Source organism: Thalia democratica, chromosome 9 (genome assembly GCF_965202585.1).
Source record: "Thalia democratica chromosome 9, ktThaDemo2.hap1.1, whole genome shotgun sequence".
NCBI classification, from domain to species: Eukaryota; Metazoa; Chordata; class Thaliacea; order Salpida; family Salpidae; genus Thalia; species Thalia democratica.
Genome location: NC_139173.1, coordinates 35,276,529 through 35,304,197, shown reverse-complemented (window position 1 = coordinate 35,304,197; position 27,669 = coordinate 35,276,529). Strand labels below are relative to the sequence as shown.

Sequence of the window (27,669 nt, the reverse complement as noted above, 5' to 3'; positions counted from 1 at the left end):
TTAACTGGTGTAAAATCTTTTTTTGATATTGTCTTCAATAGACACATGTACTAGCAACGCCGCCAGAGGAATTGGTTCAGAAAACGCGTTCTTCAGAGGTACAGACCTGAATCCTGTGTTGAAAGTAAGTAAAAAATAATAAATTAACTTCTTATTCGACACGCAATAACAAGTCACTTTAATTGTTGAAAAAAAAACTACTTCCAAAACAAAGCTGGTTAAAATATCTAGTGTATAAGTGAATTGTTAAAAGTTTTAAGTGAAAAATTAAAAAAATAATGTCTTATTGAACAAGTAAAACAATCTGTATTAATAAAAATATGAACAAAAATAAAACAAAGTTATGGTCAATAGACCTGATATAAAGAAAAACCTTTCGGTTATGGAGCTACACACCATTTAGTTTAGGAACTGGTAATAAAACTAACAAACTCTCAACAAAATAATTTTTTTATGAAATATTAAAAGCTTAATTAAGATCTAACCTATATTTTTATTGAACTTTTTTTAAACAACTGATTTTATAAAGAATAAACAAAATAATTTGTACATATAGAGTTCATGAAACTATCAGTATTTTAATCTTAAAGATAGTTTTACGATTTTTTATCATTTAAGCAATTAACTAGCACCTCAATACTTTTCGAAACTTTTCAAAAATAAACCTATGAAGTTTTAGTTTATTAAATATGTTACAACTTGACTATTTAAAAATACCAACAATTTTAATAATACCAAACCAAATGCTTAAATTAAATATATCATAAAAACAATATTAATCTAAAACTTATCAGTTCTGAGATGGATAACAGAAAAAAAAGCAAACCATCAAATAAAAAACTGACAATAGTACCAATAAATAACAACTAGTTATTTGAAAAATTAAAAATTACCAGTTCTGAGATGGGTAAAAAGGAACGACAAACCATCAAATAAAAACGACAAAACAAAAATTAACATTTAAATTTATCAAAAACTTACCAGTTCACAGATGTGTTACAAAAAAACTAACAAAAATTAAACAAAAACACTTACAAACCATTTGTTGAGTTATACTAATAGTGATAAAATAAATACTCAAATTATTAAAATTTGTCAAACTATCAACAACTTACCAGTTCTCAGATGTGTTACTGGAATTGTGTTTTGACAAAAAAACTAACAAAACATGAAATAAAAATACTTGCAAACTACCATTTAAATTATACTAATGATAAACAAGTAAATTGAATACTTAAATTAATAAAACTTACAAATTTTTAGATGTGTTACAGGAAAGTGTTGTGACATGAAAACTAACAAAAATGAAACAAAAGCAATTAAAAACGATTTGTTAAGATATATTAATAATAATAAAATAAATACTTAGACTAATAAAAATACCTGTTCTCAAATGTGTTACTGGAAACGTGTTTTGACACAAAAAGTTCGGATCCCCGAAGTTGTCCTGATGCAGAACTGAAAACCTGACAATAAATTTTTCAGTTTCACAGCTTTAATTTAAAAATAAGTCAATTAAATTAATTAACACACATTATGTTATCCCGAGAAGAACGTTTCAAATAAACCACGATCTAAAGATGTTAAATTTGTAAAACAATTTAGCTTTATTTTTATCTTTTTATGATAAAATGTGTATGTCCATTTTTCCAGTAAAATGAATGATACTTATGATGATAGGCTTTCAGAAAAATTGTTTGAAGTAAACAATAACTTAACATCTATACAATAAGTTGCTTTTTAAAACAAACAAAAAAATATAATAAAATGTTTACAGATAATTAAGAAAAATATAATACAGTTTATATCAATAACTATAATGTTTTAACCTCAGAAAGGAAGTCTCAGGACTGAAAATGTTAAAAACGAATCTTTCCTTTTCCCAAACAGGTCCCAAACCATTTTCATCTGAAAACGACAATTTTGTTATTAAAATTTCAAATAATTAATTTATTTTAAAAACTATAGAATTTATTACAGTGTAAAAAAAAACGTAAAAACTCAAAAATCATGTTAGCTGTCTAATAATAATATTCCAAATCACTAACCAATTTTCTGCGTTCTGTATTTTTTATTGTCGTAGTCACAACCGCATATTTCAACTTCCACCAGCGGACAGGTTATTTGTTTTCCTATTTTCGGCAGATGTCTACCTCCTAAAACCTGAAAAAAATAAATTTTATTAAAAACATTTATATATTCTATGTAAGTTTAGCAAACAAGTAATTTGTTTTCCTACTTCGGGTAAGTCTTTTCCTTTTAACACCTTGATAAACAACATTATATTATAGATATAATATGATTATATATAAATATTTTTGTCAATGTGTACAGATTGTCAAGATAAACAGTTTGCTAGTTTACAATCTAGACTGACTGTATTCCCTTTTTTCTTCATTTTAAAAACCAACTTATATCTTAAACCTTCTAGAAACATATTCTAGTCAACAATATCAACAAATACACACCTATGACTAATTTATTACTCTTCTTGACACAATCTGTTGAGAAGGATTGCACCAATGTAATACACACTTAATTTAATACCAATATTAATCAAATAACTTTATTTTATTCTTTTAATTAATTCTTGCGGAGGATTGTGTCAACATAAATAAACACGTTTGATAAACTCAGTATTTGTATTTAAGATACCAACTTGTATTTCAATTCTCTTAACAATTTGATCTGGGGGATTGTAGGGGTGAAATTTTAATGCCCTCATTTTCATGGGTTTCAGTACATACCCGCAGTTGTTGTTGACAACAAACCTAGCTTCATTCAACTGCATCGCTTTGTCTGTGAAGAATTTATTTTAATTAAATAAGTATTATACTTAAATTAAGTTTTGTTTGTATAAAAATTGTACACTTAAATATGTCAAAACTATAAACTGTTTAGAGCACAATTCGGTTCTATATTCATATGGTTTAGTCCAAACCAGTAGCGTAGTATGTCAGGGGGTGCGCATACTTTTTTTCTCAAAAAATCCCCTAAATTAAAACTTTTGTAATTAGCTATAAAATGAATTTTTTTAAAGCAATATAATTAAAATAAATTAATTAAGTAAAATAAGCTCAAAGTAACTGTCTAGAAAAATACTTATATATTACAAAACTAAACAAATAAAAAAAAAGTATAAATTTCATTAGAATTACTTATACTTGCACAAATGTAAACTTACTAAATAAAAATAGTTTTTACTACTTACAGTAAACTTTATATCTTAAAAATGATTATACTTGTATCTTTAATATACAATACAACAGTGATAACAACACCTCATTGTACGTAATCTAAATAAAGTTACACAGAATTTAAAATAGAACAACTTTATAACTGTTATTACAATTTATTACAACTTTGTACAAAAGTTAAAAGTATACCTTTTTAATTTAATTCACCTGATTGCATTTGTTTAAAATAAAGATTACAAACAAAGTTTAGGCCGACACGCTTTTTCTTGAATGTTTACAAAATTAAAGATCAGAAAACTAGCAGTAGTCTTAAATTTATTGTAGCATGAAAAAAAACATGTAAAATTGTTTAATTTTTTGTATTTTTGTAAACTTTTTGTAGAAAAACCTATCATAAGGTTATACTACTGCGGTACACTAATTAGTTGCGTTCTTTTCGAGTCTAAATTCTTATGAAATAAAGAAGTTATAAAATTTTTCCTTAAGGAGTTTTTCATCAACATCGGTGCGCACTTTCGCTTGCGCACCGAATCAGTATATTGGGTAACTTTCCTAACTTGTCACTAATTGGTATTCAAAATTTCGTTTAACTTTTCGAATACTAGATAGACATAGTTGAAAAAAGGCAAATCAAGCAGAAAAATAAACAATAAAAGTTAAAGATATTACATTCTTTTTTAAATTCTTTTATTTTTGGGTGGCACGCATGCGCCAGTGTCCCTTCCAACGCTACGCCCTTGGTCTAAACATATCAGTTTTTTAAACTTTTTTATTATTAGAATTTTTTTAACGTTCTGCCTAGGTGTATTATGTCTGTACATAACTTTTAGTATACTACGTTTTAAACGCTATTAGTGTAATTAAATATTAGTTATAGCTACTAGTATTAAACTTCGGTAAAAATAACGTTTTTGCATTTGACAGTAAAACTTTATTTTTAGAAAGATGATTACAGAGTGAAAAATTTACACTCGCTTTTATTAAAAGTTTAAAAAAAAAAAGATAATTGGTGTGTTTACAAAACAGCAAAAAATGTTAGAAGAATATTTTGCATGCATGCGTGTTTAAACTTTAAAGTAGATTGCTAACTTTACTCGTACAAAAAGTATACTCCTTGTTCTAGTTTTTTACTTGTTTTAACCTGGAGTTTGAAAGTTTAGAGCCGCCATTTGACAACCACAATTCCAAAACTGGAGAGGCGAATAATTTGAAGAATTTTGGCGTGTTCCCTATAAAAAAAATAAATTTTAATTTGATAATGAATTTTGAAAAAGCTTTATAAGAGTAATTTTTTTTTCATCTTATCAGGTACTGAACATTAAATCTAACCAATAAAACGTTGTTATATATTAAGTGTTATCAAAAAGACTTGTTTGTTTTAAACATTATGGAAAATAACTACATCAAAACTGATTTTAAAAGAAAAAAAAAACTATACGGTATGTATAAGCAAGTGTAACTACATCATATATAAATTGCATTAAAGAGTTTAAAAAAAATTTAACAAAGAAAATAAATGTTTAGCAAGTTATCAAAATTAACTAGCAAAATTTAAACTCTTCAATGGTAGAATTTATCCTTTAGTTTATTTTATTAATCGCTTAGAGACATATAAGTTATATGTTAATAGTTAAACATAAAAGTTTTATAAGGGGTGTTCAGAGTGATAACATTCAAAAGTTCATTTTAACCATTACATAACTTTATTTAACTAAAACACATAACTAATAATTTTAATAGTTTTTTATTTATTTCATGACTACCTTTGGGTAAATTCTAGAGAACTGTAAATCGTTGTACTCCAACAAAATACCGCATTTATTTTTGTCAGTCAGTTTTTCAGCAGCACTCTCGGAAAAAGAAGACATTTCCAAGCAGTTCCTGTTTTCTGAAAATTAAAAATGTTTAAGTGTTTAAGATAGGAACATAAATAAAAAAAAACTAGTATGCTTAAATTGAAAATGTTTAAGTGTTTAAGATAGGAACATAAAAAAAAAAAAAACTAGTATGCTTAAATTGAAAATGTTTAAGTGTTTAAGATGGGAAGAAACATAAAAAAATAGTTAAATATAGGACTTAAGTGTTCTAAAGATGATCTTAAGGTTTAACATCGTGTTTTTATAACAAACAAACAGATATTTTTAATACTTTTTTTTCGAAATTAAACTGAATGTTAAGAACTATGACATAATTGACAGCAAGTTTTGTTGAAAAAAACTTTATTTAAAAGAAATTTTGTTGAAAATTAAAACAATACATCTTTATTTTTGTTTATTCTTAAATAGTTACTTTTACCTTTAATAGCGAAACTTTTCTCGTTGAATCTTACGGCCCTGCAATAAATTATCAGATCTGACAACTCCCTGGCGATCTTGTACTTCTTCTCACCACTTTTCGACGTTTTCTCCACCTGAAAAGTAAAAAAAAAAAAACATTAACAAAAATATTTTTTTTTATTTTGGGAAGTCTTTACTACTTAAGCAATAAATAAAAACTTTAAAGTTTTTTTTTATCAACCATTCACACACAAACTAAAGCCTGAAATTTAAAATTTCAGTTTTTTTATTTTCGCTTCATTATTGCCTCAATCAAAAATGCTTTAAAGGAGATTTCACTTTGAGACCTGCTTACTTTGTTTTTGTGAATATCATTATGACGTCACACATACCTGCTGATTAGTCTTGTTTATTTTCCTTATGACGTCATCAATGGCCGAATGCCACTCGATCAGCGACTCCTTCGTTTTCCACCCCAAATTTTCCTTTCTCCCGTTTTTCTGCGTCACGGTGATGACGCAGGGCATCAGATCGTTTGACATTTTTTGTTCTGTGACGTAATAGTTATAACATTGAAAAAAAAAACTGTTGAGTACCATGGTTTTCAGCAATAAACATAAAAAACTTAAGAGATTTAAAACTGAACAAAATGTTTTAATTTTCATGATTTTTATTTTATTGCTTGCAAATTTTTGTTGTGTGACATAATAAAGTGGTAATGTTCTTTAACAAATCTATCTTGGTCCCATTACTTTTTTTATAAATATAAATAACCTTGCAAAATGAATAACAATTACAAAAAAAATTTAAATTGTATTCCTACCTAAAAAGCAATCCTTGAGATCCACTGTTCCTTTCTGCATGTTTCCGAGATAGCTAACTGATGAGGTCTCAGCGTCGTCTTCCTGAAATAAGAAAATCAATAAAAAATGTTTGCAAAAAAAACTTTTGTTATAACAAAGGTTTCAACTCAATTTAAAAAAGCTATCTGCATTTTGAAACAGCAAAACTTTGTGTGTTTAAAAAAAAAAAACTCACAAAATTTTTTGTAAAACTTTTTATAAAGATTTTCGGAAACAGCACAACTAGTAACTTATTTAGATCAAAAAACATTTATGCAAAGCAAAACTTTAATTTTATTTGTACCATTAAAACGACCTTGTGTGAATTTTCTTATTTATGATTAGCAATATTGAAATTTTCTTTTTTATGAAAAACAATATACTCAATTTATTTGTATTAATAACCTTGTGTGGTTCGTGTTGAATAATTTCAACGTAGCTCTTGGGGAAGTAGCAGTTTTTCTTCGCTAAAAAGTCCCCAGTGCACCTGTGAGAACAGCTTGAGTTTGTGTGACAGTACTGAATACACAAATAGATAAAACAAACCAGGCTTTACGTTAACTATTTTGCTAACAGTGATGTTTATAAAATTTGTACATGTCTATAATATACATATACGTTGAAACTACAGTAAACATAATTTAATTTTATTTGAAACTTCATAATATGCTTTTAATGATCATTTTTAAAAATTTTGCTTTTCGCTTTATATTTTTCTGTTTAAACGTGGTAAACGTTGAAACTTTAGTAAACAATACAAGCATTAGTTGTGTTTTTGTATTATAGATATAATATACATGTACATATTATGACGTCATAATACAATAAATCAGTCCTTATGTTCAGTGTCTTGTACATTCGTGATAATTATTGAAATATATTATGATGTCATAATACAACAAACCAGTCCTTATGTTCTGTGTCTTGTACATACGTGATGATTATTAAAATATATATTATGACGTCATAATACAACAAACCAGTCCTTATGTTCAGTGTCTTGTACATTCGTTATGATTGCGTTCTTGTGAAAAGAAAGCTCTCTGGGGTTTTGGGCGTGGTAGTCGTGTATTGCCCGAACTTTAACCTCCAGTAAATCCTGTAGAAATTATTTTATTAATGTTTTTTTGCTTATATTAAATGTTATATAGAATTTTGGCGTTTAACTATTCATTGCTGTTACTTTAACTTTCATTATATCCTGTAACGAATATTGTTGTATTTATCATTTCATTTTGTAAAAAAGTTTTTATTGCTTGAAAGTTCTTTTGTATCTAGTAAGGTAACAATGCTTAAAGTTTTAGCTTAATTTAAGCGTATTTTGACGTATGTTTTATGTTATTTTCTGACTGATGAATTGTTCTGTTTAGAAGTAAAGAGAAACAATCGCATTAGAAAAAACTGTTATATTTTGTTTCAATAATATATACTGGCATGTACAATTATTTTTTAGAACCTCTCTATTTTCAAATTTACTCATTAAATAAGCATAATGTGAAAATATACTTAATAAATTGTAGTTGTACATTTATGACGCAATGTACAGTTATGACGTAGTAATTACCTTGATGTGGTCTTCGTAACAGGAAATCGTAGTCTGACGTTCCGGTACAATGCGTACATGCCATAATGATAACATATACATGTTAATAGTTTTTAAAAAGTTCTGGTCTATAGCGCTCGACAAGTTAAATTGGAGCTAAATATTAATCAGGTTATATAATAAACAAACATATTTAGACGACCGTTTTGTATATGAGATATAACATCCTGTATACTTCTCAGTAAAGCTAAAGTTTATTAATTAAAATTATATTGTTTATTTTCATTAATTTAAAGCTAAAATTTGAAAATTTATAAGCATTATGACGTAGTAATAATGAAGGTTTTTGTGCAGCACAACTTAACTTAACTTGCTGCAACAAACTTGACTCGCGTTCTGAAACCATAGCGGAAAGCGAAGTTTTACGTTCTGATACAACGCAGCCATTTCGTGGTAGTAGTATATACATATATATATATATATATGTATAAACATGAAATTAGCTTACCTTAATGTGGGTCTTCGTAACGGGAAAGCGGAGTTTCACGTTCCTGTACAACGCATACATGCCATAGTAGGAAACAATTTCAGTGATTGATTGGAACGTGGCGTTTCCCACCATGAAGCAGTCGTCTCCATTGTCGTCTAATATGTAACTCACCTTGCAGTGTTTGACCGAGTTTTCTGCACTGTATAAATGTAGAATATAATAAAAAGTAGTTGTTTCGTATGTAGTTGACTTTACAGTATTTTACAGTGTTTTCCGATTTGTATAAGTGTCTTTGTTAGTTGTTTGTTTGATGAACTTACCCGAAAGTAATTGCATCTGTTCTGTCAGATCTCGTTAATGTTTTTGTCCAGAAAAATAAATAGGTATAATTAAATAAATATTTATTTATTAACCGACCCAAAAGTTATAGCATCTGTTCCGTTAGATCTTGATGATTTTATCAACAGAAAAATAAATAATTAAATAAATTTATATTTATTAACCGACCCGAAAGTAATTGCATCTGTTCCGTCCGATCTTGAGGATTTTCGCACCAAAAATGCTCCGCTTCTATTGATTTTCATGATCAATTCTGAAGCTTTTTCACGACTCATCTTTTCATGGTACCATCTGCGTTAAATTTTTAAATAAAATAAAATTAAAATTCAAACTGTCATACTTTATAGTAATAACAGATTATTCAAAAAATATTCAAGTTGTAATAGTTTTATATAGCATTGTTTTAAATTAGTCAAAAACAATGAAAAACAGTCTAAGCTGCGGTTATTGCTTCTAGATTCATATGGAGAAAGTCAACAACAAAAAGGAGAAAACTTTAAGAATGTAAAAACAATTTATTTAACTAGCTCTTGATGTTTAAGATTTAGAAAAGTAGGTAGGGTAATGAAAAAGTAGCTAATTATATTTTTGATGAAAGTGTATACTAAACTACCTCTTGATGCTTTTGGTTAAATAGGAACTACATAAGTAAAAAGTAATATTTAATATATTAGTCATATACACTTATCTACCTCTTGATGCTTTTTGTGAAATAGGAACTACATAAGTGAAAAGTAATATACATTTAACTAGCTCCTGATGTTTGTGGTTATAAGAAATAGATAAGTAATTCGATTAATAAGTAAGTAACTAGTCAAATTTACATTATTATTTATATTTAATTACTTAACTAACTCCTGGTGTTTGTGGTTGCTCCTTCTGCCATCGTCAGGCATGGGAGCCGGATTGAAAAATCTCACCTGAACATGTTTATATATAAATACATTTATTTTCTTTATTTTAATTATAGACTTAGTAAATGTATAACAAAATGATACATATATATATGTTAAACAAGAGAAACTTGTCTTAAGAATGTATAGAATTTATTAGAAATTTGTATATAAAATTCTTGCTCTTAATTTGATAGGTAGTGTACAACAAAAAATATCTGAAATCACAATAAAACTCACAATAAAAATAAAACATTAAACGGAAAGCAAAATAAATAAGAAAAATAAAACCCACCTTCTTCGTCAAGCTTGGACTGATCAGATCGTTGTTCTTGTAATGCTGCAGTAAGGAAAACAACGAGTAAAATGTTTTCTCCGCTAGCAGGTAGTATTGAGTTCCGTATTCTGACTCGATGCTCTGAATACGAATATGACGTACCACGTTGTCCATTCTGTAAATTAAAAACTATTAATATTATTTTTTAGTCTAAAATATTTACTTTATTTTTTTAGAATAGTTCCTATGAAAATGAGAATGTGGCATACAACGTTATGTTGAGGTTTTTTTTTATATATTACTAACTTTATTAAAAATTACATTGTATTAATGTTATTTGACAGTTTGTATATAAAAACACTTGAAACTGTAAAAGTTTTAGTTTTTCATTCTGTAAATTTACAAATCTTTGCGCTCTTGGTCAAAAAACCAGTTTACATAAAATTCAACACAAAAAAAACTTATCTTTCGTTTTTCTCAAGTATTTAAAACGAGAGAACTAAAGCAAAAAAAACTTACATAAACGAGAGAGCGTACGTCTCGCTCTCTTGCCTCTCTCTCACAATGTAGTCTCCCTCCTGATAGCTGAACTTCGCAAACGTCCGTTCCGCCTCCTGTCTCGTCATTTTGCCGTGGAACCACTGAATGAGTAGGATTAAAGTTAGTTGTTAAACTACTCTGCAACTTGAGTTGTCAATTAATCAGGGATTTACGTAAACATGCTTGAACAAATTTTTTAAAGCAGTTTTTTATTTTTCTTAGGATGTTGTTTGTGATTGTGTTTTTTACGAAAGTAATTTATGTAATTGAATTATTAAAAAAATCTAAATTTAAACCATAAATGGTATTTCAGGAAAACTGAAAGGCTGCAGCTTGGTTTAAGCTACGTCTCTTCAAAGTAACTAACCCTTAAATTAAGACCTTTCGTTTTGGATAGAATCGTTTTAATCCCTATACTCTTTTACATTTTCGTTGTAAATTTTGGCTCTTGTTTTTTTTTTGTGGTACAACTCAATAATTCACCCTTAAACTAAAACTTATATCTTTTAATATTCAATAACTTTGTATAAACACAGAAAACCTAATCTCAGTACCAATAACCAACCCTCAAACTAAAACTTCTATCTTTTAATATTCAATAACTTTGTATAAACACAGAAAACCTAATCTCAGTACCAATAACCAACCCTCAAACTAAAACTTCTATTTTTAATATTCAGTAACTTTGTATAAACACAGAAAACCTAATCTCAGTACCAATAACCAACCCTCAAACTAAGATCCTTTTTTCTTTTAATATTCAATAACTTTGTATAAACACAGAAAACCTAATCTCAGTACCAATAACCAACCCTCAAACTAAGATCCTTTTTTCTTTTAATATTCAATAACTTGGTACAAACACAGAAAACCTAATCTCAGTACCAATAACCAACCCTCAAACTAAGATCCTTTTTTCTTTTGATATTCAATAACTTTGTATAAACACAGAAAACTTAATCTCAGTACCAATAACCAACCCTCAAACTGAGATCCTTCTTTCTTTTGATATTCAATAACTTTGTATAAACACAGAAAACCTAATCTCAGTACCAATAACCAACCCTCAAACTAAGATCCTTTTTTCTTTTGATATTCAATAACTTTGTATAAACACAGAAAACCTAATCTCAGTACCAGTAACCAACCCTCAAACTAAGATCCTTTTTTCTTTTGATATTCAAAATCTTTGTATAAACACAAAAAACCTAATCTCAGTACCAATGACCAACCCTCAAACTAAGATCCTTTTTTCTTTTGATATTCAGTAACTTTGTATAAACACAAAATACTTAATCTGAGTACCAATAACCAACCCTCAAACTAAGATCCTTTTTTCTTTTAATATTCAATAACTTTGTATAAACACAGAAAACCTAATATCAGTACCAATAACCAACCCTCAAACTAAGATCCTTTTTTCTTTTGATATTCAAGAACTTTGTATAAACACAGAAAACCTAATCTCAGTACCAATAACCAACCCTTAAACTAAGATCCTTTTTTCTTTTAATATTCAATAACTTTGTATAAACACAGAAAACTTAATCTCAGTACCAATAACCAACCCTCAAACTAAGACCCTTTTTTCTTTTAATATTCAATAACTTTGTATAAACACAGAAAACCTAATCTCAGTACCAATAACCAACCCTCAAACTAAGATCCTTTTTTCTTTTAATATTCAACAACTTTGTATAAACACAGAAAACCTAATCTCAGTACCAATAACCAACCCTTAAACTAAGATCCTTTTTTCTTTTAATATTCAATAACTTTGTATAAACACAGAGAACCTAATCTCAGTACCAATAACCAACCCTTAAACTAAGATCCTTCTTTCTTTTAATACTCAATATAACTTTGTATAAACACAGAAAAGTTAATCTCAGTACCAATAACCAACCCTCAAACTAAGATCCTTTTTTCTTTTGATATTCAAGAACTTTGTATAAACACAGAAAACCTAATCTCAGTACCAATAACCAACCCTTAAACTAAGATCCTTTTTTCTTTTGATATTCAATAACTTTGTATAAACACAGAAAACTTAATCTCAGTACCAATAACCAACCCTCAAACTAAGATCCTTTTTTCTTTTAATCCTCAATAACTTTGTATAAACACAGAAAACTTAATCTCAGTACCAATAAACAACCCTCAAACTAAGATCCTTTTTTCTTTTAATATTCAATAACTTTGTATAAACACAGAAAACCTAATCTCAGTACCAATAACCAACTCTCAAACTAAGATCCTTCTTTCTTTTGATGCTCAATAACTTTGTATAAACACAAAAAACCTAATCTCAATAACCAACCCTCAAACTAAGACCCTTTTTTCTTTTAATATTCAATAACTTTGTATAAACACAGAAAACCTAATCTCAGTACCAATAACCAACCCTCAAACTAAGATCCTTTTTTCTTTTGATATTCAAGAACTTTGTATAAACACAGAAAACCTAATCTCAGTACCAATAACCAACCCTTAAACTAAGATCCTTTTTTCTTTTGATATTCAATAACTTTGTATAAACACAGAAAACTTAATCTCAGTACCAATAACCAACCCTCAAACTAAGATCCTTTTTTCTTTTAATCCTCAATAACTTTGTATAAACACAGAAAACTTAATCTCAGTACCAATAAACAACCCTCAAACTAAGATCCTTTTTTCTTTTAATATTCAATAACTTTGTATAAACACAGAAAACCTAATCTCAGTACCAATAACCAACTCTCAAACTAAGATCCTTCTTTCTTTTGATGCTCAATAACTTTGTATAAACACAAAAAACCTAATCTCAATAACCAACCCTCAAACTAAGATCCTTTTTTCTTTTAATCCTCAATAACTTTGTATAAACACAGAAAACTTAATCTCAGTACCAATAAACAACCCTCAAACTAAGATCCTTTTTTCTTTTAATATTCAATAACTTTGTATAAACACAGAAAACCTAATCTCAGTACCAATAACCAACTCTCAAACTAAGATCCTTCTTTCTTTTGATGCTCAATAACTTTGTATAAACACAAAAAACCTAATCTCAGTACCAATAACCAACTCTCAAACTAAGATCCTTCTATCTTTTGTTATTCAATAACTTTGTATAAACACAGAAAACTTAATCTCAGTACCAATAACCAACCCTCAAACTAAGATCCTTTTTTCTTTTAATGCTCCACCTCCTAAGATCTTCGGGTTCTTCTTCTTCCTGATTCGTTTCTTCCGTGTAAAGCATCTTACCGTCGTCTGCTAACACGAAGTAGTGAGCGTTCCATTGCTGATGAAAAAATTAATATAGTGTTTATTAATATTGAAACTTAAATTCGTTTGAATAACTATGTGTATTATATGCAACACTTGAAAATCTAAAGCATCAAGTTTAAAAAAAAAAAATCACATTTTAACAAACTATATATAACTTTATATAATGTTATATATAATTTGTTAATACATTACATACCTCAAACATTTGATCTTCAAGGAAAACTTTTCCCATTTTCACAACTGAAGATTGATTTCTATCTTCCCAATGGTCTACATTTAAAAATGTGTATATTTAACACATCTCACAAACTGAGGCTTTACTTTAGTCAAGTTATTATTAGATACATGTACAGTTGTTTTGTAATGATTGTATTGATGTTTTTCTTTAATACCACACCACTAGACGCATGTAGATGTAAGCGTCAAAGCGCTAAAACAGCTAAGTTTACAAAGAAATCAATACATGACAACTCTGCTTAATAGCACATGGTATACCAACAAATTCTTAAAAATTTATATATATATATATATGTATACAAACAATATAGTTTCTAGCTAACCAGATTCCGTTCTCAGCAGTTCTTCCGTGTTCTTTGTGGCATCGTTTAGTTTTTTGTACTAAAGAAAATATTAAGAATTTAAAAACTACTAATTTTCTGTCACTTATAACCGTTGCTCAAGGCTTAAAACGGAATTTTAAACGTAAGAAACTGGGTATCTTGAAAAGCAATTGATTTTAGTTATGATAAAAAACTCAATACATTTAGTTTAATACTTTTTGAAATGAAGAATCTTATACCTTTAGAATAATTTTCTTTCTCAGGTCATTTGGGCATGGCAACCTGTCTTTATATTTTGGTTTCACCGGTTTTTGAAGCAGCATGTCTACAATTTAATTTATTTTTTAATTATTAAAGTGTTGTTACTAGAAACTTTGTTGTAATTTAGTTACTGTAAAAACTCTTAATGACATGCTAAAACTAACTAGAACATTATTAAGACTGTAAAAACTAAGTATATGTGTAAACGAAATAACATAAAATATATAGCAACAATCTGACTCACAAAATACCTTTTTTGAAAAAAAAAAGATAAAACATAGAATTATTTAAAATCATGCTTTGAGCTGTCTTAAAATTATTGTTAATTCTTTTTTTCAACTTTAATTAAATGCTAAAAACTAAAACTTTAACGCATTCATTTTGTATAGATTATGAACAAATGACATTAGATCCATTTATTTAAGAACTAAAAATAAAACTCAAAGTATTTTAAAACGTGTACCTCCAAATATATCAACGAAGTATTTTGCCATTTCTCTTTGCTGTTTCAGTCCACAATGATTTTCAATTGATAATATTAGAGGTAAACTGTAAAATTTTCAAGTTCTTAATAGATTAGTAAGTAATAAGTCTACTAACCGAAATTGACAGATACTGTATAGCAAAATAGCAAAACAAATTTCTACCTTTTTTTATGTGTCTAAAGTCACAAACGCTTAATATAGTTTTACTGTATATGTTTTTATGATAAGCAAAAAGTAGAGATGTATTATCTTTTAATTGTATGTTAGCTTTACATTTGTCCGCAGTGTATTTATATATTAAATACTAACTCTGTAGTCACAAAGGCGTGTTCTTTTATAGTCTTGACAACATATATCAACTTCACATTTGTACAAAGTGTGTTCCCGTGAGTTATCTTCGGAGTGTTATCCGGGCCATCCCATACATCCACTGTAAAAAATAAAATAAAAAACTTTCATAAAAATAAACTAAAAGTTGTACTAAATAAAAAAATATTTAAATTATTACGCCAAGACTTTAAAAGCTCCATAGTTCATCTTGATAAGGTGAAAACTGTGATGAAACTTAATAGTCTTATCATGCAAAGACGCTGAAAAGCAATGCACAAAATTGTCCATCTTTTTACGTTCAATACTTTAGAATGTATGAAAAACTAGATAATTAACAAACAAAGTAGTTATACTGATTGATTGTCAAAAGAAAAACCTTACCTATTAAAAAAAACAAAAGTTTTTCTATTTTAAAATAACTAATTACTAATTTTTTACTTACGTTCAATACATCTACATCCTATTCTAAGCGCTTTTTGTTGTTTAATAAAATTTAATAATTAATTACTAATTTTTTACTAACGTTCAATACATCTACATCCTATTCTAAGCGCTTTTTTGTTGTTTAATAAAATTTAATAACTAATTACTTATTTTTATTACTAACGTTCAATACATCTGCAGCCCATTCTAAGAGCTCTTGCGTAACACTCCACTGAAGATTCGCTTCTTAATTGATCTCCTGTTAAGTATCTGAAAAAAAAATATTATGCACTTTTTTAACATATTTTCTTTTGAACACTAGTAAGATTACTTAACTACTTTATGTTCGTCAAATATCTAGAAGTTCATGTTTATTTAGTGTTTGTTAAATAGCCATAAGATTCCGTGTTAGAAACTTATAAAAGTATTTAGTTACATGATCTCATTTTAAATACTTCTGAAAACATTAGTTTATGGTCATACAAGTTTATTTATTCAAGAATTATTTTTAAAGAAATCCTTTTACTTCTTTACTCATTTACTCCTGTCCTGGACAAGACATTAAAAGGTATCCGTGGTGTGCGACTCGATAACCGTAAGGTTCTTCGTGCACCAGGTCTTAAGACCAAATATTTTGAGCGTTTTTTTATCGTTCAATAAATTCTATTTAACATGTTAGGTTACTAAAACTCTCAGTAACAATTCAACTCTTTATAAAACGCTTAGTACTCAATACATTAATAATCATATATAAAATAATAACATCATTTAGTACTGTATTCTAACAAAGTAAAAAAAAAACTACTCTGGCTGGACACTTCAAAAAAGTATTAACTGATCTTTTGTTTAATATCTTTATTAAATCTTTTTTAACTCATGTTCTTTGAAATTAATGTATCATTTTCTACTTAAACAGGTTTCTGTAACCAATAACACTTTTATTACACTAAAATTCTGTTTTAACATGCAACTATCTAACATTTACTTTTTCGTATCTAAAAGCAATGAAGCTTTTTGTATAACAAAAACTTATTGACGCCACGATTCCTAACGTGACAGTTGTAATCAACGAACACTACATCAGATTTCATCATCCCAATTTCAGGTTTTTAGTTTAGTGCAGGGGTCGGTAGTTTTTATATGGGGAACGGACCGGGTTTACTTTAAAATTAAAGGTTACAAAAAAAAAATCCTTAGCAAGCTGAAGTAATTTTTAAGATATTTTAGTATCTTTTTCGAACAAAAACTTACATTTTTAAATTTGCTAGTAGTTAGATATAACATTAAGCAGCACAGTTTAATCACAATTCAAAAATTACCAAGTTTGTAAGTTTTCAATTATATAAAGCTTAAACTTGCCTCTTTTTAAATATTTAAGTCTTAAGTTAAAAGCAAACTGCTAAATATGCCACAGATAAATGCTTTTAGACCACATTTGACCGAGTCATGGCTCATAATTTTAAAACAAAGACATAACTTTAGTTAATAACGTTTAACACTTTTTTTTTTTAATATTCACGAGCAACGATGGTTTAAAAAAGTTTAAAATATAAATAAACTGTCTCTGTAAGTATAGACCGATTCATAATGTTCATGTAAAAACATATTTTTCGAGGCCTACTTCAGAATTTTGTAGATTAGATGTAGTAGTAAACAAAATAATTACATAGCACTAAAATTAACTAGAAACGAATATAAATATGAAATACAATCAAAAACATAACAATTTGTAGAGCTAACAAAAACTATCAAAATTAGAATACAAAAACGATGAATCATTTAAAAACCGTAATAAAATAAATAAAACAGTGATGTTTGGTTTATTACACCACATCATTTACTATGTTACAACAGCAAATGTGGTTTTTTATAAGATTTTGAAGAAATGTTTTTATGTTTTGTATATGTGTTTTTTTTACTTAACTATAAAAAAGTAAAAGTGTTCCATCTTTTAAAAATTAATTGTGATTAGTAGAAGTAAAAAAAAATAAAAAAATTAAAGTGTATTTGTTTACAAGCATTGGAATTTTTTTCGATTAAAATATTCAAACTATAAAAGTTTGTTAGAACATAAAAATTATTTTTTTATGATAAGTACAATAGCAACTGTCCAAAAGTCTCTGTCAAACCCTAACTAATTTCACAAAAAGTAAAAAAAGGTTATTTTTCATAAAATACTAGATATTTAATTATTTTTTGATAAAATAAATTTAATAATATTAAAACACTTGTAAACCTACACTAACGTTTTATCTAAGTATTTTATATTTATCAGCCCAAAAATAAGACTCTTTAAAATGTTTCAACTATGTTTCAATAAAAGTATTTATCAAAAAATAGAAAACATGAAAAAAGTTTTGAAAGGCTTACTTTTCTTTTTTTACTGTTTTTTGTTTTTTAAGATTTCATAATATTTAAAAACTAATAAACGAGTTTTGCGACGAATTAATCCAACAATGAGATAAATGAAGCATTGTAAATTAAAATAAGTTAATATATAGATTTTTTTTAACTTCAAAATACTTAAAAACTAACGTATTATGTGACGAATTGATCCAATAGTGAGATAGAGGGTAAAAGTGTTATATTTATGTATATTTTTTTAGTAGATTTAAAAATCTAACGTATTATGAGACGAATTGATCCAATAATGAGATAGAGGGTAATGGTACTATTTTTAATAATTTTTTTTTATATATCTATCTACTAACGTGTTATGTGATGAATTGATCCAATAATGAGACAGAGGGTAAAAGTGCTATATATATGTATATTTTTTCAGTAGATTTAAAAACTAACGTATTATGTGACGAGTTGATCCAATAATGAGATAGAGGGTAAAAGTGTTATACATATGTATATTTTTTTAGTAGATTTAAAAACTAACGTGTTATGAGACGAATTGATCCAATAATGCGACAGAGGATGGTCCAACTCTCCTTCAGGAATTTCGGAGCATTTCTCCACATCTAAGATCGTGTTATCTTCTGAGAATAAATAAAGAAGCATCTGAAACAAGGTATTAGATTATATGCAACTGTAACTGTTTTATTGATCTACGAATAATGCTACATTTAGCAAACCCAGACTTGACATATTAATATAAGTTCATTTTGAGATTTAACTTGGTAAAATTTCAGTTTGAGAATGGTAAAACAAAGATTATAAGTAAAAAAGTATGTTTACTTAGTTTGTTTAGGAAATAAAATGTAAACTTTTTACATTTAAAAGCGAAATGTTAATTTAACCTTCAATGTTTTTTAACTTTAAAAGCTTTTTTACTTATCTTTTAGATAAAAAATGAGTTTTATGAAGTTTTAAAAGTATAATTTAGCTTCACTCAGTTTTATCAATTAAAATAAAGGTTTAAAGTTGTTGAATATAAAATCTGTTTTTAAATTAACCATTATTTAATAAAATAATGACTAATACTACGTTTCCTTAAACTTAAAATCATTTTTAAACAGTTTGATAAATTTATTCAAACTTTGATAAGCTTTTTTAAACAGCTTGAGGTAATGAGGAAAAATTTTGAAACTTACATTAACGATATTCTGGGGTTAGTAATAAAGAGCTATTTTTTTAGGTTGACAAATGAAATATTATTAAGTATTTACAATGTTTCCTTGTGTATGTAAAGAAAAATTTAAAATTATTTTCAAACTAACTTCTGCTTGAGTTAAATGTTGGTGGTTGTTTCTGTTATTGTTCTGAATTTTCTTACTGTCCGCTTTATTTCTTTGCATTGTAGTTATAACATCTCTCATTGGTTTGTATTCCTTTAAAAAGTATTTGAATAAATAAAAAATTTTCGTAGTACACAGTTTCAAGTTTTAAAACTAAACTAATAACACAGCCTATATGACTAAGTTATGATATAATTATAATTATGTTACATAATAACTGTAACTATAACAATTTTCTGTTATAAAAAGTTTACAACAAAATTTATAGATTATTAAAGAGCATTATTTTAAAACTTGAATATAACCTTAGCAGGTTTTTTGTTAGGTAAAACTATTTTAATCTATAAAATAATCGCTTTAGTTTTTTTTAAAACAATTAGGTAACTCTAATTTTTGTATTTATTTTAATTTTAAAATTATGTTGCAAACTAACTACTTGGTTTTTATTTAGAAATTCTTTGAAGTCCTCAGCAAAAATGCTTTTTCTGAAAAAATTAAAAGAATTTTTTAATCCAAAAGCTTAGAATATAGATATTTTGTAATTTAAAGTTTTATAACATTAAAGTAAAGAAAAACACAACATTTTTTAAGTTTTTTAAAGCTATAAACATGACTACAACAAAATAAATAAGTTTTAGTGTACAAAAACTCTTAGTAAAAAAAATTTCAATTGAAATATTCAAACTTTACAGTCACTAACCCTTTAGGAAATATTTGTCTCAACATATCTCTCTGCTCGTAAATTAAAAGCTGTAGGTAGAAACTAATTAGGTTTTTGTAACTCATTAGAGTTGTGGAACCCTGAAGTCCGACTTTCTGTGAAAATATTTGTGGATCATATCGTAAAACATATATAAACTTTAATTTAATAAACAAACTTAGTTTTTTTTAACTTTTGTTTCTCTAATGTTGTATAAATGAAAAGGTTTTAAACTTTTCTGCCAATATAAAATAAATTATTACATAAAAACTATTCAATGGTTTAGGTCATTGGTAATATTTTTTGTTTTACAAGGATGTTCTTTACTTTTTGAATAAAAATAACTAATGGTACTGTACTAACTAACAATAGATATAAATTTTGGATAAAAGTTTTGTAATTGTTTAGATAACCTCAATTACATAGTTGCAAGCATTTTGTCGTATAAAACTATTTGTTCTTTTGATTTATATTTTCATTCTTGAATTATGCTGAAACAAATACTAGTTCAACTAAATTTCAATTTTCTAACCTCTATTACATCATTGCAAGAACATTTTGTTGGGCTTCTTATATTTATGTATGGTAACCAATCTTTAAAATTCTTGCTGCTAATTCTGTATTAACTATTTGATTAATAAAAAATTGTTTTAATTTTAGTTGTTAAATGTAAAAAGTATGGCACTTCAAATGCCAACAAAGCTTTTTTTCACCCATTATTGCTTGAAGTATAATGCTTAGTCGGCAATTAACAAACATAACAAAAATACAAGTTTCTAAGTATGTAGAAAAGTTGTTAAAAAATAATCTTAAGCTATAAAGCTATAAGCGATAAAGCTATAAAAATTAAAAATAAAGATTACGATTATAATATTTATCTAAATTTGAGTTTTATTTGATAAAGATTTTGGTTTACAATGTATGTCTTTGAAAAACCTAAAAACTATTAAAAATTATAAGATTTTTTTTGTCTTTAGTTTATACCCGGAAAACTAAAATGAAAGTAAAATCAAAGACTGTCTAAAATAAAAAAACAAATAAAAAGAGTGCTTAAAAAGTAAATACAAATTTCAAACTAACATGTTTCTTTTTGTAAGTTTCTGAAACTCTCTGTGCAACCACCTAAAAAAAAATGTTTTAAGCTTTTAGCTGACTTTTGAAGGTTAGGGAGAATTTATTAAAAATAAGTTTTCGTTAAACATGGTTACAAAAAATTCAAATATGAAGAAAACTACTAATTTTTTTTATGTAAAGGTAAGTTTTGTTTTTTATGAACTTAAATTTACGTGATACTGACTTAAATTTATAGTTGCGTCTAAAAACAGTGAAAAGTTCAATTAAACAAACAATATTTATAGACTAAAAAAATTTTAATTGACAAAAATTAAAACAAAGGTAAAAAAAATTAAAAGTTTGTTGTTTAATAAGTACACATAAAAAAAAAAAGACTAAGTTCATTAATCACTGTATAAAAAACACGAAACACCTTAAAATTGTAAGAGATAAAAAAAAAACATGTATCTTAAAATATTTGAAACTGTAGAACTTTAAGTCAAACTTGAAATAAAACTTAGCGGTTAAGATATCACTTTTAAAGTATTATATAATATCTTTAATATACACAATGAGCAATTTATAGTTTTTGAATAAAACTGCTGTAAAAAAGCTTCGAAGTTTTTGTATCAAAACCAAAGTACGAAACTAATACAAACCCTTTAGTGGCATCGTAACTGGATAAACTTCTGGATTGACTTATCAGACTTTCCAGGCCACTTATCCACTTATTACAGATGTTTGCACTATCAACTGTTAAATTAAGTTATTTATTTATATTATAAGCTTACTACGACAATTTTCACTATGAGCTAGAAAAATATTTACTACAAATGTTTGCTCTATCACCTGTGATAAAAAGAAACAATTATCTAATTTGATTTTGTTAGTAATTTTGTTTTTATAGAACAAACTAAAAAAAAATACCACTGAAAATACACTTAAATTAAACTGGCTTCCATATAAAATTGAAAAACAACAAATAAGTAAAAAAAAATAAAAAACAATTGACCTGCAACAGAGAACACACTCAGATTAAATTAGCATCCGTACAATATTGAAAAACAACAAATATGTAATAAAAATAAAAAAACATCAATACAATTGACCTGCAACTGAGAATACACTGAGATTGAATTGACATCCATACAATAACGAAAAACAACAATCACTGGAATAGTTGTTCGCTTGTTCCGATAATCTGTAGAAGTTCTTTGTTTTTTTGCCTTTGCGTATTTCCTTTATTTCGTTTATTTGTACTGTTTAGAAATTATTGAAAATAAAAAAAATGATCTAAAATAGAGTTTATTTTTCAATACTTGTGCTAATTATGAAAATTAAACATACAAGTAACTACTTATTAATATAGAGTACTTCTTTCCTTTATTTCGTTTATTTGTACTGTTGAAAATTTAAAAATCAAACAGTTATCATTATACTTGAAGTTTAAAGTCCTTAATTCTGTTTTTTTAGGTTTTTAGTATAGTAGTTCTTTGTAAAATATTAAAAAGAATTTTGGTTCATTTTTTTTTGCTATGCTCAGAAAATAAATACGAAGAACATGCTTTAAATAAGCATATTTAAGTTTTAATTATTTTACAAGTGTGTTTAGGTAGTTTTGTATTCTACTGTATCAATAAAAGTATTTATTTTTGTGTCTAATATATAACAAACATCTGAAAAGTTTTGAAATTGATCACCATTACTTGATACTATGCGTATAACAATTTTGACTAATGTTATAACATGGTCTCTGCTTTTAATTTAACAAAATTCGTACTTAAAACTATTTTGATTTCAGTAATAAGTTTTAAAATCTACTTATACTCGCTTATTCACAGTAAAAAAAAGAGTTAAAAACATTAAGCAAGAAACTAAAGTTGGCGGTATACTTATTAAATAAAATATATTATTAACTCAAATAACTAACTGCTAATTCTTTCTTTGTTTGTAGTAAAGTATACCTGGTAAGCATCCAAATCTACCTTGAAAAAATGAAAAAAATATTGTAAAAATTTTTTTGCGTTATAAAAACATAGTTGTGATAAATTTTAAAAATCGTACAAAACATTTTTATTTTACAGAAATTTAGTTTACAACAAAACAAACTTGTAATTTTACAAAAATAAATCTAAATTATTTAATTTTTGATTAGGTAACAAAATGTTTAAAGAAGTTATTGATGAAAACTGAACTAGTTTGTTTTTGAAAATTTTTGCGTAGAATTTTTAGAATAAATAAGTTTTTTAATAATATAGTGGTCTGTGTAAACAAGTTAACTACGTTTTTAATTTTTTACACTGTAAGTGATGAAATTTTTCAATAAAAATTGTAAGTTACGTACAGCTATATAAATTATGAATCATTTTCTTTCAAATAGTATTATAAAACGAAAAACATGAAAGTTTGTATGTTAAAACAAATTTTTTTTTCAATTAAAATTCTAACATAGAGTTTCCAATTAAAGGAAATTTTTAATCTCTTTTTGATACTAATATAGTAGTGAATAACATTTAAAACTCAAGTTTGAATGTATAAAAGCTTTATGCTGAAAAAAACATGCTTATAACATTTTAAATTTTAATTTAAGATGTTTCTTGATAACAAAAAAACTTTGTGAAAAACAATATAAAACATAACATTTTAATTAATTACTAAAAAATGGAAATGAAATAAATTATTTTCTAAAAGTTCAACATAAGTTTTAAAATCGTTTATAAAAACTAAATAGTTTTTCCCAAGTATTATTGGAAAAGTATATAAAAGAAAACTAAGTATTTATATTACAATAAATATCTTTACCTTAAATCATTTAACTAAAAGATAACAATGTTCTAAATAGACTTAATAGTATTTTTACTTATACAATGTTATTTCTTACTTTTAATAAACTATCTTCACATTTATTCTTTTTCGTGGAAAATCTCGTAATTTTAGTACCATCTTCTAGTGTTTTGTACATTTTATATATATTTACGAACTAAAATATAACGATAAATAATTAGCTGAAAGTGAAACACAGTTAAACAGTAAATAACAGATATTGAAATGAAAAACAGAAATTTTTTTTTTTAGAAACTGAACTAATCAAAGTCATTGATAAACATCCTCTATATATACAAAATTACCGAAGTTTTATAAACCTAAATACGTATTTAATCTCAAAAAGTTTTATATTTTTGAATTACTGAATAATTATTATACAATGTTAAAACGAGCTTCAACATAACATAAACTTTATGGTTATGTTGAAAAATTGTATATAAAAAAATATATCAAGAAGTTATTGTTCCTATGTTTTACTTAAACAAAATGTTTATATAAAAACTTTTCATTTTATTATTAATTTAATTTTTGCAAACAAACATGTTTGATTTAACTTTTAATAGAAAAACTACGATTTAAACATAATTAAAAAAAAGATTCATCTTTTGTATCAAAAAAAAAAAAAACAACAGACACAAATACAAAAAAATATCTTGTTAAGTACATAAGGTTCAAACATTAAAACTAGAATAAAAAATAGTAAAATACATAACTAACATTAATTTTTTCTAACAATAAACTAAAGAATTTAACAAGCTTTATTTTAAATTTTATTTTTGATAAAAGGCATTTCCTCAAACAGTTAACTAAATACTGCAACAAAACTTATTTTGTGAAATACATTGTCAATTTAATAAGCTTCCATTTATTTCAATTAAGTTTATGATATCAATAAAACTGCAATGCTTTGTTTTGTAAAATACTTAATTGAGTTCATTAACTTCCTCGAAAAACAAAACAGAAATTGCATCATCTTTGTAAAATGTTTTATTACTGAAAAAACTTACTCAATCAGTAAATTTAAAAATCGTAACAAAAATCATTCAGTTAATTTTATAATTATAAAGCAGATGTTTCATTAAACAATTAATTAATAACTGCAACATGTTATATTTTTACACTGCATTGTTAATAAATTATTTATTTAAAAAATTAACAGAAAATAATAACTGCAGCAAAGTTTATATTTACACTGCATTGCTCATAATTAATTACTTCAAAAATTGAACGAAAAAAATTGTAATAGATTTTATGTTTAAAGTACAGGTATTTAAAACATACATTAGAATTTAAATTACAACAAATTTTGTTTTGCAAAAAATATTTTTACTAAAAAGATTTCCTTAAATAGTTAATGATGAATTGCATAAAAAAAATCAAATTCATTAATCAATAAAAATATCCTCAAAAAATTAACTAAAAGTTGCTACAAACTTTTGTTTAGTAAACTGCATTGTTACTACATAGAGCAACGCAATCTACTTACTTCCGTTTTCGAAGGTAGATTGTAATTTAATCTATTAGAGAGAAAATTGATGTAAGAAAAAAGCAAGTTTATGTTTTACTTGTTTGATTGCATTTGTAATAAAATTCAATTACAATAACCTCTCGGATCTTTACGCACTCGTAACGTTACGCACTCTCGTTTAGTTACGCATTTCAGAATTCTATAAAATTCAGAAAATAAAAATTTCAATTTTTTTTAATATTGCACAAATTAGGTTTAATGTATATTTTCGAATAAAAATATGTTTTTAAATGCTAACACACCTTTCTATATCTTTAGACTTTGTAAATTTATGTTTCTTGACTAATTGATAAACATTTAGTTATATCTCAGTATATCAGAAATTTTGTAAACGATAAGAAGTTAAATCAAAGTTCTGAAATAAACATAACTGTTTTTAATAATGAAAGTATATTGAAATAATGAGAGTTTAAAACACAAAGAAACAATACAGCAGTCTTGCATTATATATTAATAAACACCATTTTATAATTGTAAAGAAATGCTTAATTACAAATTGAATTTGCTAAGTAGAATAGAATATAAATGTCACATATAAATAAAGATAAAGATAATTTCTACTTATTATTAAAATAGTAAAATTATTTCTACTCGTAATACTATTTTATAGAAATTCAAATCCTTTTTTTTCAATACATGTATAGTTTTATCTGTTGTTCTCATATTTATAAACAAAGTAAACAAATTTTTAAAAGTGGGAAAGTGCCTAGTCTGCTTTTAACTAGAAGCAATATTAAAAAACAGCCATTTTAGTGAGTATATTTGGTACCTCTCGTTTCTTTACGATCTCTCACATCTTTACGCACTTTTTCTGTGGACGCAATGTGCGTAAATAAGCGAGAGGTTACTGTAAATGTATTTGAATAATGTTTTGTAACTTACCAATGACATAATAAAATGTATGGAAAAGTTTTTACTAAGTAAGCATTTATGCGATTTATTTTTTTTTTACCAAAACTTTACATTTTTGAGCTTTTTTTGAAAAAAATATCATCAATTGTGTTTTGATTATTTTGTTTTGCTTGAAAATAAGATATAGCACTTTTAAGTGTACAAATATAACTTTTACTTAAAAAGTTTGTTGTTGTTAATAACATTGAAATAACAAGTTTACTTTTATTTTTATTCATCTGTACCAATCGATCAGTTAGATATAAATAAACACTTTTTACTTTTTCTAGCGCACATCTTTCACTTTAACATTGTTTTATTGCAGTAAATCAGAATTTCTACTATACTTGAAAAGGGTAGGTGTCAAATTTGCACGAGCGGACTAAATTGCGCGAAGACACGTTTGCACGAGGGAATATTTTTGCACAAGCAGACAGTTTTGCTCGGAGACATTTTTGCACGGGCTGATTTTTTTATTTTACTATCACTGTTACCCCTAACTCTTACCCTCGGTCGGTAGCTTTTCTTTTTTGTTTAATTAATCTTATTATTTAATTATTATATTTTTTTAATAATTTATACTAGTTATTTTGTTTAAATATTACTGTTACCCCTAACCATTACCCTCGGTCGGTAACTTTTTATATTTTGTTATGTTAATTATTATTTCTATTTGTTTTTTTTTTACATTTTTAATATTACTGTAACCCTTAACCCTTACCCTCGATGAGTAGCTTTTTTTTCGTTTTAATTAATTTATTATTGTTTGTTAATTTTTCTTGTTTTTTTTTAATAATGATTTTTATTAGTTATTTTGTATTCTTATTTTTACTTTCACTGTTACTCCTAATCCTTAATCACGATCAGTAACTTTTTTTCTTTATGTTTTGTTATTAATTTATCTTTTTTTTTTGTTTCTTTTTGACTGCCGTGCAAAAATTACCCTCTGTCCAAAATTGTAACTCATGCAAAATTGACCCTCCGTGCAAAAGTTTCTTCGTGCAATTTAGTCCCCTCTTGAAATTTTGACTCGTTCTCACTTGAAAATATTTATCATTATGATATTACAAACACGAAAAATGTAATTATTTAAACAAAGTGTAGATTGAGGTGATTTTATCGTTTATCATAAAAAATGGCTGTTAAAATGTTTGATGCTATTTATTTGTGTTATTGGCAATGATTTTGTAAAACATTTCATATTAGTTTACAAGATTTTTAAGTAAATGTAAACTTTTAAATGTTAAATATAA

At 26.0% G+C, this 27,669-nt stretch overlaps 1 protein-coding gene across 1 annotated transcript; it reads right to left on the bottom strand.

The window, feature by feature from the left end:
• On the bottom strand, window positions 1–24,143 carry LOC145845231 (1-phosphatidylinositol 4,5-bisphosphate phosphodiesterase gamma-2-like). The gene is made up of 31 exons (XM_082952653.1): window positions 24,053–24,143; window positions 23,102–23,156; window positions 22,281–22,430; window positions 21,831–21,924; window positions 20,219–20,234; window positions 19,401–19,511; window positions 18,620–18,741; window positions 15,917–16,002; window positions 15,289–15,409; window positions 14,958–15,043; window positions 14,473–14,558; window positions 14,234–14,291; window positions 13,870–13,943; window positions 13,552–13,686; window positions 10,377–10,498; window positions 9,876–10,032; window positions 9,543–9,607; window positions 8,856–8,978; window positions 8,367–8,547; window positions 7,296–7,414; window positions 6,721–6,802; window positions 6,297–6,378; window positions 5,866–6,023; window positions 5,493–5,607; window positions 4,961–5,085; window positions 4,339–4,426; window positions 2,660–2,799; window positions 2,049–2,163; window positions 1,830–1,908; window positions 1,384–1,493; window positions 1–113 (listed from the first exon to the last, which is right to left on the bottom strand). Exons 1-31 carry the CDS (start codon window positions 24,131–24,133, stop codon window positions 1–3), a joined length of 3,249 nt encoding a protein of 1,082 aa, XP_082808779.1. The 5' UTR covers window positions 24,134–24,143.
• Between the last annotated feature and the right edge of the window lie 3,526 nt (window positions 24,144–27,669).